Raw genomic sequence first — 14,237 nt, forward strand, 5'->3', positions numbered from 1 at the left:
ATATATTGCAATAAATACTGGAGAATGAGCTGTGTATTGGGGTGTAGATCAAACTGGCATAATAGATACTGAAGAGTGAGCTGTATGTATTGGGGTATAGACATAATTGGTGACATGAAAAATGGGCCCTGAGCTGCATGTTTTAGGGTTACAGCTAACTGATGACATGAATGCTGGGGAGTGAGTGGTGTGCACTGGGATGTAGATCTAGCATATGACATGGATACTGGGGAGTGAGTGGTGTGCACTGGGATGTAGATCTAACATATGACATAGATACTGGGGGGTGAGTGGTGTGCACTGGGATGTAGATCTAACATATGACATGGATACTGGGGAGTGAGATGTGTGCACTGGGATGTAGATCTAACATATGACATGGATACTGGGGAGTGAGATGTGTGCACTGGGATGTAGATCTAACATATGACATGGATACTGGGGAGTGAGATGTGTGCACTGGGATGTAGATCTAACATATGACATGGATACTGGGGAGTGAGATGTGTGCACTGGGATGTAGATCTAACATATGACATGGATACTGGGGAGTGAGATGTGTGCACTGGGATGTAGATCTAACATATGACATGGATACTGGGGAGTGAGATGTGTGCACTGGGATGTACAGTGGGTACGGAAAGTATTCAGACCCCCTTAAATTTTTCACTCTTTGTTATATTGCAGCCATTTGCTAAAATAATTTAAGTTCATTCTTCTTCCTCATGAATGTACACATAGCACCCCATACTGACAGAAAAACACAGAATTGTTGACATTGTTGCAGATTTATTAAAAAAGAAAAACTGAAATATCACATGGTCCTAAGTATTCAGACCCTTTGCTGTGACACTCATATATTTAACTCAGGTGCTTTCCATTACTTCTGATCATCCTTGAGATGGTTCTACACCTTCATTTGAGTCCAGCTGTGTTTGATTATACTGATTGGACTTGATTAGGAAAGCCACACACCTGTCTATACAAGACCTTCCAGATCACAATGCATGTCAGAGCAAATGAGAATCATGAGGTCAAAGGAACTGCCTGAAGAGCTCAGAGACAGAATTGTGGCAAGGCACAGATCTGGCCAAGGTTACAAAAAGATTTCTGCTGCACTTAAGGTTCCTAAGAGCACAGTGGTCTCCATAATCCTCAAATGGAAGACGTTTGGGACGACCAGAACCCTTCCTAGAGCTGGCCGTCCGGCCAAACTGAGCTATCGGGGGAGAAGAGCCTTGGTGAGAGAGGTAAAGAAGAACCCAAAGATCACTGTGGCTGAGCTCCAGAGATGCAGTCAGGAGATGGGAGAAAGTTGTAGAAAGTCAACCATCACTGCAGCCCTCCACCAGTCGGGGCTTTATGGCAGAGTGGCCCGACGGAAGCCTCTCCTCAGTGTAAGACACATGAAAGCCTGCATGGAGTTTGCTAAAAAAACACCTGAAGGACTCCAAGATGGTGAGAAATAAGATTCTCTGGTCTGATGAGACCAAAATAGAACTTTTTGGCCTTAATTCTAAGCGGTATGTGTGGAGAAAACCAGGCACTGCTCATCACCTGTCCAATACAGTCCCAACAGTGAAGCATGGTGGTGGCAGCATCATGCTGTGGGGGTGTTTTTCAGCTGCAGGGACAGGACGACTGGTTGCAATCGAGGGAAAGATGAATGCGGCCAAGTACAGGGATATCCTGGACAAAAACCTTCTCCAGAGTGCTCTGGACCTCAGACTGGGCCGAAGGTTTACCTTCCAACAAGACAATGACCCTAAGGACACAGCTAAAATAACGAAGGAGTGGCTTCACAAGAACTCCGTGACTGTTCTTGAATGGCCCAGCCAGAGCCCTGACTTAAACCCAATTGAGCATCTCTGGAGAGACCTAAAAATGGCTGTCCACCAACGTTTACCATCCAACCTGACAGAACTGGAGAGGATCTGCAAGGAGGAATGGCAGAGTATCCCCAAATCCAGGTGTGAAAGACTTGTTGCATCTTTCCCAAAAAGACTCCTGGCTGTATTAGATCAAAAGGGGGCTTCTACTAAATACTGAGCAAAGGGTCTGAATACTTAGGACCATGTGATATTTCAGTTTTTCTTTTTTAATAAATCTGCAACAATGTCAACAATTCTGTGTTTTTCTGTCAGTATGGGGTGCTATGTGTACATTCATGAGGAAGAAGAATGAACTTAAATGATTTTAGCAAATGGCTGCAATATAACAAAGAGTGAAAAATTTAAGGGGGTCTGAATACTTTCCGTACCCACTGTAGATCTAACATATGACATGGATACTGGGGAGTGAGTGGTGTGCACTGGGATGTAGATCTAACATATGACATGAATACTGGGGAGTGAGTGTTGTGCACTGGGATGTAGATCTAACATATGACATGGATGCTGGGGAGTGAGTGGTGTGCACTGGGATGTAGATCTAACATATGACATGGATACTGGGGAGTGAGATGTGTGCACTGGGATGTAGATCTAACATATGACATGGATACTGGGGAGTGAGTGGTGTGCACTGGGATGTAGATCTAACATATGACATGGATGCTGGGGAGTGAGTGGTGTGCACTGGGATGTAGATCTAACATATGACATGAATACTGGGGAGTGAGTGGTGTGCACTGGGATGTAGATCTAACATATGACATGGATGCTGGGGAGTGAGTGGTGTGCACTGGGATGTAGATCTAACATATGACATGAATACTGGGGAGTGAGTGTTGTGCACTGGGATGTAGATCTAACATATGACATGGATGCTGGGGAGTGAGTGGTGTGCACTGGGATGTAGATCTAACATATGACATGGATACTGGGGAGTGAGATGTGTGCACTGGGATGTAGATCTAACATATGACATGGATACTGGGGAGTGAGATGTGTGCACTGGGATGTAGATCTAACATATGACATGGATGCTGGGGAGTGAGTGGTGTGCACTGGGATGTAGATCTAACATATGACATGAATACTGGGGAGTGAGTGGTGTGCACTGGGATGTAGATCTAACATATGACATGGATACTGGGGAGTGAGTGGTGTGCACTGGGATGTAGATCTAACATATGACATGGATACTGGGGAGTGAGATGTGTGCACTGGGATGTAGATCTAACATATGACATGGATACTGGGGAGTGAGATGTGTGCACTGGGATGTAGATCTAACATATGACATGGATACTGGGGAGTGAGTGGTGTGCACTGGGATGTAGATCTAACATATGACATGAATACTGGGGAGTGAGTGGTGTGCACTGGGATGTAGATCTAACATATGACATGAATACTGGGGAGTGAGTGGTGTGCACTGGGATGTAGATCTAACATATGACATGGATGCTGGGGAGTGAGTGGTGTGCACTGGGATGTAGATCTAACATATGACATGGATACTGGGGAGTGAGATGTGTGCACTGGGATGTAGATCTAACATATGACATGGATACTGGGGAGTGAGATAGGTCTATTATAGATCTAACTAGTGGCATGGAAACTGTAGAATGCCCTTTTACTGCAATATGCAAAAAATTCTTACCTCTTGTTTAACTGTTATCCCCTGAAATGTTGATGCATCGCTGTCTTTACTCTCAGATGGTATTCCTGATTCTTCATTATCAGGGATGGATGTTTTGCTAGTTTTTTTGGCAGCAGTCTAATTTGTTACATGCAAAGATAGTAAAGGGCAAAAAATTACATCACACACACTATGAAAGATTACCCCCACACAATAGAATACCTTACCCCAGATTATGATCGCTAACTCCCCACTATGATAGATCCCCCCCCCCTCCAAACACACACTGTGACAGATTACCCCCACACTTCCTACCCTTCCCCCCACTATGATAAATTACCTTATCCCACACTATGATAGCTAACCCCCCCCACTATGATAGATTACCCCCCCCCCCCCCACACTATGACAGATAACCCCCACACTTATTACCCACCCTCCCTCTCCCACTATGATAGATTAACTTATCCCACACTATGATAGATCACCCCCCCCCCCCCCCAACACACACACATTACCCCCACACTATGATAGATTATCCCCCCCCCCCCCCCCACACGCACACTATGATAGATGGATTACCTTACTCCACACTAGGATACATTGCATAGATGATCTCCCCAGCTCTACACTTTGATTGATTACCCCCCCCCCCCCCACAGACACACACTATGACAGATTACCCCCACACTATAATTGGTTACCTTACCCCACATTATGATAAATAACCCCCCCCCCCCCACTATGATAGATTACTCTAACACTATGATGGATTACCCCCACACTAGGATAGATTACTCCCTCCACTATGATAGATTACCCCCCACACTATGATCGATTATCACATTAGAGCAGACCCAGCATCAGATATTTTTTATGCTAAGTGCATGGATGCCAAAGTGTAACACTTACTGGCATTTATTACCTCTGGATGCTATTACAGTAATCCCTGAAAACACCGTCATCTGCTGTAGGCCACTTGCACACACAAGGACACTAGCTGCTGTACCTCCAATCTCAGTGTTTTAATGCCCCGGAGGGTCAAGTGCACCATCCAGCCCTACAGTCTGTCAAAGACTCTAATAGGCTGAAATTTGCTGCGGCTGGAAGGGGCTGAATGCGGTACCAAGTGCCAGTTATGTTTAGTGCTGTATGTGTTCAGGAATGAATGCCCAAGATGAAGAATACCCGGGTTGTAGGCATTCATCTCTGAGTGCACAGAAACCAAAATTCCACTCAAAACTGCGTTAGTCCAGTCAAGCCGAAACATATTCCAGTAGCGCTTCTGGAAAGGACCAGATCAATTCACTGTGATGGGGCTGACCTGGTCTGTCCTGGAAGCGTTACATGAAGAATATATATAAAGTTATATACACATCCCTCACCTTGCGTGGTTTGGGAGCAGCCGCAGTCTTTGCTTTTGCTGCAGGTTTCTTAGTTGGCTCCTTAGTTTTCCTAGCTTGTCTTTTCACTGGAGGGGCCTTCGCCTCCGGCTTCCATTCTTCCTCATCCTCTTGAGAGTCGTCTTCTGTGTCTGACCTGATTAGAGCATTGACAAGTAAAAGCAAAAATATCTGAAGGTTAAACTAATGGTTGAAGTATATCTACAGCCAAAACTTCTTTCTCTACTTTTGAATAGTGTGGAAAAGAGTTAATACCGCTGTTTTGTTATTTTGTTTATTCTTTTTTCTCTCTTTTTGTTCTCTTTCACTTCCTTTCCCAGAGATGCAATAGAAAGTTAGTGGAAATAGCCCAAAGTGTGGGGAATTACCATCTTAGAATGTTGTTCCCACATTGGAACATGTCCCCTCACCTCTTGCTCTGGGGAAAAAAAAAATCTAAAGTTTTGGATTTTCCCTCTCACTTTTTCTCTTGGTGACAATGGCCACCGGTACAAACAGAGGGTAAATCTCCCCAATGGGGATACAGATAAATTACTGACTAATTAAAGGCAACATGCACTGAAAGAAATATGGATTCTGCCATTGCTGATCTACATGCGAACATTCTAGTCACCAGGATGTCTCTGGCTTTAAGGGTGTTTGAGTCATGATCTCTAAAGAGGTTGTAAACCCTCACATATACTAGAGCTGCCCGATTCTGGATAAAATAAGAATCACAATTTTTTGCTTAGAATAAAGATCACCATTCTCAGCATATCATATTTCACATTACACAAAAAAAGCTTTTTTTAAAAAAATTCATTAGAGTGTATTTCTTCCAAAATATTGCGTTTGATAGACCGCTGCGCAAAATAGTGTGTGACCTAAAATATTGCAACAGCCGCCATTTTATAATCTAGGGTCTCTGCTAAAAAAAAAATATATATATATATATATATATATATATATATATATATATATATATATATATATATATATATATATAATGTTTGGTAGTTCTAAGACATTTTCTAGTAAAAAATACTGATTTACACTTGTAAGCAACAAATGTCTTTAGTGCCGGTTCACATTAGAGCGATCACGGAGATCGCGTGTAATTCGGAGCGCAGTGCTCCTAAATTACATGCGATCTCTGTGCGGTGCAAATTTCAGCCATACAGTTTTTATGGCTAAATTCGCACCGCAATCGCACTAAAAACATGACCCTTTTTTTTAACCGCAGCAGAATCGGATCGCATGGTGGTTCACACTAGTGCAATCAGATTCTGTGCGAACTTGCAGATCGCACTGCAATATGCGATCTCAACTGGGGGTGTCAACTTTTAATTGACACCCCCTGCGTATCGCACAAATGTGAACCGGGACTTAAAGTGGTTTAAACTGCCTTTATTTACAGATGGAAATTCATTTGGTCTAAAACAGTAGTTCTTAACCTGGGTTCGATCGAACCCCAGGGGTTCGGTGAGTCAGTCTTGCGGGTTTGGCGGAGGTCAAAGCACACACCTGACTCATATGATTCATGATGACACGCCCCGCTCATTGGCTGCAGGTGATCACGCAACATCGCTTGGCCTATCTGTGCTGCAGGGAATTTGGCGCGCCCAGTAGTCGAATTGTGATGGTACGTCGTGTGGTTTCTTTCTTAATATTTTAATCCCTTCATACTAACTATGTCAAGCAAAAAAAGAAAGTGGTCAGACGAATATGTACAATATGGATTCACATGTATAACAGAACGTGATGGGAGTCAGCGTCCTAACTGCATGATTTGCAATGCCAAGTTGAGCAATTCTAGTCTAGCACCGGCAAAACTGAAGCCCCGTACACACACGCAGATCGTCGTCATACAAACGTCGGCGGACGAAAGATCTGCCGATTGTATGCGTGTTAGTATGGTGCCTCCGACAGCTGTCTGCACACAATCCGCGGACAAGAGTCTTTCTTGCAAACATGAAAATTTTTGTCTGCAGACACCAGAACGGACGATTGTTCGCCTGTCAGTACAGAAATCAGCCGACAGACCGCAGATTTGCAAGACTGGGCATGCTCAGAAAATAAAAAACACAGGGAAAGTTAACCATTACATGACATCACTTCTGCAGTCAGCTGAAGTCTGCGGACAAAATTCTTGTGCTGTCCTTGTGCTGTCTTTGCACTTTTCAACAGACACCGACATCCCGGGGAGAAAAGACGAACATTTGTATGACGACGATCTGCGTGTGTGTACGGGGCTTAAGAGAACACTTCCTTAAGCTGCATGGAGATGGAAAATACAAGAACACAACGCTCGCTGAATTCAAGGTGAGGAGAGCCAGATTCGATGAAAAGGCTAGTCTGCCTGTTCTCGGCTTTGTACCCATCAACAAACCGATCCTCATAGCATCGTACGAAGTTGCTTACCTGATCGCAAAGCAGGGCAAACCACACACCATTGGTGAAACACTCATAAAACCAGCTGTGTTGAAGATGGCGAATATCATGCTGGGAAAAGCGGCTGAAGTTAAGTTATCCCAAATTCATTATTATGTTTTTGTGTGAAAATCATGTTTTAATGGTTTTGTTCTTTGTTCTTAATGGTTTTGTTCTTTAATGGTTTTGTTCATTTTGTGCACCTATGTATAAATATATACCTAAATATATACCTATGTTTTGAATTTGAAAAAAAATCATATTTTATTTTTCCAATTAAGAAGGGTTCGGTGAATGCGCATATGAAACTGGTGGGGTTCAGTACCTCCAACAAGGTTAAGCCCCGGTTCACACTTGTGCGTGTGGGGGGTTCGCATGTAATGTCGGAGCGCACTGCTCCGACATTACATGCGATCGGCTGTGCGGTGCGAGTCTAGCCATACAGTTTGTATGGCTAAATTCGCACCGCAGCCGCACCAAACACGCACAGGGACCCTTTTTTCTAGCCGCATCAGGATCGGATCGCACAGCGGTTCACACTTGTGCGATCCGATCCTGTGCGAACTGCACGATCGCACTGCGATATGCGATCAAACTGGGGGTGTCGTTGAGATTACATTGACACCCCCAGCGTATCGCATATGGCAGTGTGAACTGCCGGGGGTGCGTGTGCGATGCGGGATTAGGCTGCGAATTCGCAGCCTTCCCGCACTCGCATAAGTGTGAACCAGCCCTTAGAACCAATGGTCTAAAAGAACGAAATGATACATTGTAAAACATGTTTATAGTTATCTCCCAGCACTTAGCTTAGCAATGTTGATAAACATTTGCTGGAGGCTCTTTTTTTTTTTTTCTTTGACAGCTGTGAGTGAGCAGAGAACAGCTCTACACTAGCTCAGCAAAGCTGCCCCGCCTACAATCAGCACAAATAAAAAAAACTCAAGCGTGTTACTTTAGTGCTACGTTTGTGCTGTTCCGTGCTGTAAAAAATTACATTTGTGCTGCTTTTATTTTTAAGTTATTAGCTATTGTTTTTTTTTTTTTCTAGATTACGACATCACCTAGCCCCCCTACAACAGCCAAAAGTCATGAAACTGGGCTGGTTGGTTGGTGCTGCGTTTGTGCTGTTGAAATCTTTATTCTATCTTTTGTCATTTTTGCGTTATTAAAGATTTAATAAAAGTCACAAAAGGTCACTCAGCCCCCCATACAACAGCCAAAAGATATGAAAATGTGCTGGTTGGTTAGTGCCACGTTTGTGCTGTTTAAATCTTTGTTCTATCGTTTAATAAATCATTAATAGCGTAAAACCAGCCCAGTTTCGTGTCTTTTGGCTGTTGTAGGGGGGGGCTGGGTGAGGTCATAGTCTGGAAAAAACAATTGCTAATATCGTAAAAATGAAAGCAGCACAAATGTAAATTTTTATGGCACAAAACAGTACAAACGTAGCACTAAAGAAACACGCTTGAAACTCATTTGTACTGATTGTAGGCGGGCCAGCTGAATTAGGACCGTTGGGGGTGAATCAAGATGGCGATTTTTTAACGATTAATCGCGCAACTCTAATATATAACCACTGAAATGACTGGCCTCAGGTGATACAGAGATGAAAGAAATCTCCTACATATATTGTACCTGTTTATCTGCAGTCTTCTCTTATCTACATCAATTCAAATTGCAAAATGTATACAGCTTGGCTGAGCTTTCAGAAAGCAGGAGACGGGGCAGCACTGATGGACACTGTTAGGTGACACTGATGGGCACCACTGGTGGGCATTGTTGAGACTGCACTGATAATCAGGACACTGGTCATCAGTGCCCTGATTATCAGTGTAGATGTCCCTTTTACACAAGCCAGTTACCGGCTCTCTTCTCCTCTCCTCGGACTGTCAGCATGAGAAAAGTAAAGCCGATAACCGGCTTCTGTTTACATCATGATCGGCTGTCATTGGACACCGCTGATCATGTGGTAAAGAGCTACTGATTGGCTCTTTATCTCAATCTGTGATCAGCAGTGTCCAGGACACTGCGACCACAAAGCGCGCCGCGGCAGGCGCGATCACAGGAGGACATCGTATGACACCCTCTTAGAACTGACCGGCCGTGCTTTAGCTGTCATTCATCCATTCTCTTTTAATGAATACAATTAACTATGTCTTTTTATAATTTTTGTCTGCTTCATGATGTGCCTGTAAAAATCCAACTTTGAGAAGTAATATTTAGGTTTCTCTATTCATAACAGGCATCGAGGGGAAATCCTCGAATGGGGACACTAGTTCTGGTGATAACCAGGGATCCCTTTGCTTTGTTGGGATTTCCTCTCACTTCCTGTTATGGCTATGGGACAGGAAGTGAAGGGAACCCTACCAAATGAGACACAAATGGCAGAAAAAAACTAGCCCTCTATAATAATCCAGCACAAAATAAGAAAAAAAAGGTTTTGCCCTTGGTTCTGCATTTAAAGCAGTGTTTTCTTTTCATCACCTACTGAAAATCTGCTGTACACACACGTGTAGTATAATACTCACATCCCACTCAGGAAGGACATCTCCAGCTTCGGGACGGCTACGGACTTTCTCACTCGCTTAGGTAGCTCAGACATCTACAATTCAAACAGAGGAGAGAGTGATCTATAGGTATAAGGTACTGTATAATATAGGTCTGATATAATAAATTAGGAGTATAATATAATACACTGCCCAGCCATATAAAAAAGGTCACACACTCTAATACAGTCTTTCTCAACCTTTTCAACACAGAGCAACCCTTGATATACATTTCTGGTCTCTGGGAAAAATCTAAAACTCATAACACATTAGTGTGACAGTCAGTGGAGACAATGCTCCTTACGCTTGTCATCTTTGGGAAGAATTACCCCCTTACAGAGAGATAAAAGGAACAATGGTGTCATTGGGAACTTATCTGAGAGGCAGAAGTTGCCCATTGGTCAAGGAACCCCCAGCAACCTTAGGAGGAACCCTAGCTTTCCACGGATCACTGGTTGAGAGACCCTGCTCGAATATTTTGTTGGACCGCCTTTAGCTTTGATTACGGCACGCATTCGCTGTGGCATTGTTTAGATAAGCTTCTGCAATGTCACATAACGGAGTTTTTGTAAGATCTTACCGTAAAATTCCTTTCTCTGAGTCCTCCGACAGTCGCCGCCCCTTCATAATCTTCACCAATGGGTAATTGACCTTTGCTCCGCAGGAGTAGCTAGGCACCAAGATTTGTTAATATCAAAGCTTTTAGCTTTTAGTCCCCTCAGTCATTACCTCCCTGCTTCCAGCATTCTCAACTCAGTTTGGTAGCATAGCAGTAGAGTACATAAACAAACCCCAAAAGAGGGGCGGGGCGGCGACTGTCGGAGGACTCAGAGAAAGGAATTTTACGGTAAGATTTTACAAAAATTCAGTTTTCTCTTACATCCTCCGACAGTCGCCGCCCCTTCATAATCTTCACCAATGGGAGGTCCCAGAGCAGTGTAGACATGAGGGGTGGGAAAAAAACGCAGCCGCGCATAAAGCAACGCAGTACCCACATCAGAGAAAGGAACCTTACCAAAGTAAGAGAACCAACCTGGCAACAGGAAAACGTGCTCAACAGGAGCAACAACCCAGGAACAACAAGTAACCCAGGGGTAAAAAAACACCACAACAGCCAAGGGCCCAAACAAGGGACCCTAAGGCACTGCCGCACTAAGAACTTTACGGCCAAAGGAAGCATCTGCCGATGCCTGAACATCCACTTTGTAGAATTTGGAGAAGGTGTGAACGGACGACCAAGTCGCCGCCTTACACACCTGGGCCACAGAAGCCTGATGACGATAGGCCCAAGACGTACTCAGAGATCTGGTAGAGTGCGCCTTCACAGGGAATGGAGGAACCTTCCCCCTCAAAGCATAGGCTTGCACAATCGTCTGTCTGATCCATTTGGCGATGGTAGCAGCCGACGCCGCCATGCCCTTCCGAGGTCCCTCTGGAAGGACGAATAGGGAATCCGACTTGCGCAAGGACTTAGTCGATGACAGGTAAACCCTGATCGCCCGAACAACATCCAAGGCATGCAAAGCCACCTCCTTCGGATGCTTAGGCTTCGCGCAAAGCGAAGGCAAGACAATGTCCTCATTCAGGTGAAATTCCAAGATCCTCTTCGGAAGAAAGGAAGGGTTAGGTCGCAAGACCACCTTATCCAAGTGAATCACCAAGTAGGGAGAGCTGCAGGACAAAGCCGCCAGCTCCGACACCCTACGAGCCGAAGTTATAGCCACCAAAAAGGCAACCTTTTTGGACAACAGAGACGACGAGATCTCCCTGATCTTTTCAAAAGGAGCATGTTGCAACACGGACAGAACAAGGTTCAAGTCCCATGGAGGCAAAGGCTCCCTCCTAGGAGGGGCCAAGTGTCGCACCCCCTGAACAAAAGTGCGAATCAACGAATTAGACGCCACTGGGCGCTGAAAAAGAACAGCCAGCACAGAAATCTGACCCTTAATCGTGGCCAGCGCCAAACGCTGGTCCACTCCAGTTTGAAGAAAAGCCAACACTCTCGACACCGAATATGAGCGAGGGGAATACCCCCTGGACTCACACCAGGCAAAGTACGCTTTCCAAGTACGGTAGTAAATTTTACCGGAAGAGGCTTTTCTAGCCTTAATCAAAGTAGGGATGACCTCAGGGGAGAGACCCCTATCCTTCAGGACCTGGCCTTCAACAGCCAGGCCGTTAAAGCCAGCGACTGTAAAGCAGGATGGAATATCGGCCCTTGAGACAGAAGATCTTCTCGGAGCGGCAGATGCCACGGAGCGTCGACTGCCAGATTGACGATGTCCGCGTACCAAGACCGGCGAGGCCAGTCCGGTGCCACAAGAATCACCGCACGTGACTCCGAGGTCAGCCTGCGAAGGAACCTGGACAGCAGCTGAATCGGAGGAAAGGCATACATCAGGCGATACTGATGCCAGGGCGCCAACGCGTCCGAGGCGTCCGCCCGCGAATCGCGCATCTTGGCCACGAACCTTTCCACCTTGTTGTTTAGACGAGACGCGAACAGGTCCACATCTGGAAGACCCCACTTCGCGCACAGCATCCGGAAAACTTCCGGGTGGAGGGACCATTCTCCCTGGTCCAGGGTCTGGCGACTCAGATAATCCGCCTGCCAGTTCTCCACCCCCTGAATGTGAACTGCCGTTATCGCCGGAACGTGCGTCTCGGCCCATGACAGAATGGCGGCCACTTCCCGAGCCGCTCGGGCACTCCTGGTGCCCCCTTGATGGTTGACATAGGCCACTGCGGTGGCATTGTCCGTCTGAACCCGAACCGGACGGCCCCGAAGCCGGTCCGTCCATCGCAGAAGGCAAAGTCTGATCGCCCTCAATTCCAGAATGTTGATCGGAAGGGACAACTCCTCCCCCGACCAAGTTCCCTGGGCGGACAGAGCGCCCAGAACACCACCCCAGCCCGACAGACTGGCATCTGTGGTGATCACCATCCACAACAATGGACGAAAAGATTTGCCCCCCGACACCGCCGGGGACTGGAGCCACCACAGAAGATCCCTTCTGGTGCGTTGGCTCAATGAGATCCTCAGATCCAGGGACTGCGGACGCCCGTCCCATTCGGCAAGAATCTCTGCCTGGAGACCCCGCGTGTGAAACTGGGCAAAGGGGATCGCCTCGAAAGCCGAGACATCTCATGCATGTCCGGAGAGACGAGTGTCGGTTGTCCCTGAGGGACCTGACCTCGTCCTGAAGTGTCCGGAGCTTGTCTTCCGGTAGGAAGACCCTCGCTTGAACAGAGTCCCGGATCATCCCCAGGTAGGGAAGACGAACCGACGGACACAGCGTTGACTTTGGAAAGTTTATCGTCCAACCGAACTCCTGCAGAGTCTGTATCGTAGTGGACAGGTCGGTCACCAGGTCCTGACTGGTTGCCGATCGAAGCAGGATATCGTCCAGATACCCCAAGACAGAGATGCCCTGGGCTCGTAACAGAGCCAGGACCGGCGCAAGCACCTTGGTGAAAACCCGCGGAGCCGAAGCGACACCGAAAGGTAACGCCACGAATTGATAGTGATCCTCCGCAATGGCGAAACGAAGGTACCTCTGGTGACCCTCGAAAATGGGGATGTGAAGGTACGCATCCTTCAAGTTGATGGAGGCCATGAATTCCCCCAGAACCAGGGCAGCCACCACCGATCGCAGGGATTCCATGCGGAACTTGCGAACCCGCACAAAGCGGTTCAGAGCTTTCAAGTCCAGAATCGGACGTACCTTGCCCTCCTTTCTGGGCACAGTGAACAAATTGGAGTAAAACCCTCGAAATCTGTCCCGATGAGGCACCGGAACCACCACTCCTTGAGTCCGCAGGTCCCGCACCGCCAGGTGCAGATCCTGCAAGCGCTTCGGAGATAGCTGAAGATTTGAGGGGGAAAATCTGCCCGCCGGCCGAGAGAGAAACTCGATCTTGTAACCAGATCGAACGATTTCCTGAACCCATCTGTCCCGAATATGGGCCAGCCAGGGTTGAAGAAAACCGAGCAAACGTCCCCCCACCCCAGAACCGGGTAAGGGCGCCCCTTCAGGCCCAATTGGTATGGGCAGCGGACCCGGACTGGCCGGACTTCTGCTTACCTGCCCACGGCTTCTTCTGGGAGCCTTGGCCCTTGAAGGACTTGCCCTTGTATTGCGACCGAAAGGCACGAAAGGACCCCTGAGAGGGCCTAAACGAGGTATTCTTCTTACCGCGAACAGACTTATTCTTGTGAGTGTGGGGTAAGAGAGTGCTCTTACCCCCGGAAATTCCCTTTATCAGAGTATCCAAAGACTCGCCAAAAAGGCGAGATCCCGCGTAGGGAAGATTAGCTAGAGTCTTGCGAGAGGATTGGTCGACCGACCAACAT

At 46.5% G+C, this 14,237-nt stretch overlaps 1 protein-coding gene across 1 annotated transcript in view; it reads right to left on the reverse strand.

The window, feature by feature from the left end:
• The window catches only part of SRBD1 (S1 RNA binding domain 1), a 399,572-nt gene that overhangs the window by 365,827 nt on the left and 19,508 nt on the right, over nucleotides 1–14,237 (reverse strand). Inside the window, exons 2-4 of the mRNA XM_082249845.1 lie at nucleotides 9,866–9,939; nucleotides 4,911–5,064; nucleotides 3,547–3,663 (exon numbers count right to left, since the gene is read on the reverse strand). Coding sequence (XP_082105971.1) covers nucleotides 3,547–3,663; nucleotides 4,911–5,064; nucleotides 9,866–9,939 — 345 coding nt within the window. The remainder of the gene's footprint in view (nucleotides 1–3,546; nucleotides 3,664–4,910; nucleotides 5,065–9,865; nucleotides 9,940–14,237) is intronic.

The sequence above is a fragment of the Pelophylax lessonae genome, assembly GCF_965119305.1.
Source record: "Pelophylax lessonae genome assembly, chromosome: 3".
NCBI classification, from domain to species: Eukaryota; Metazoa; Chordata; class Amphibia; order Anura; family Ranidae; genus Pelophylax; species Pelophylax lessonae.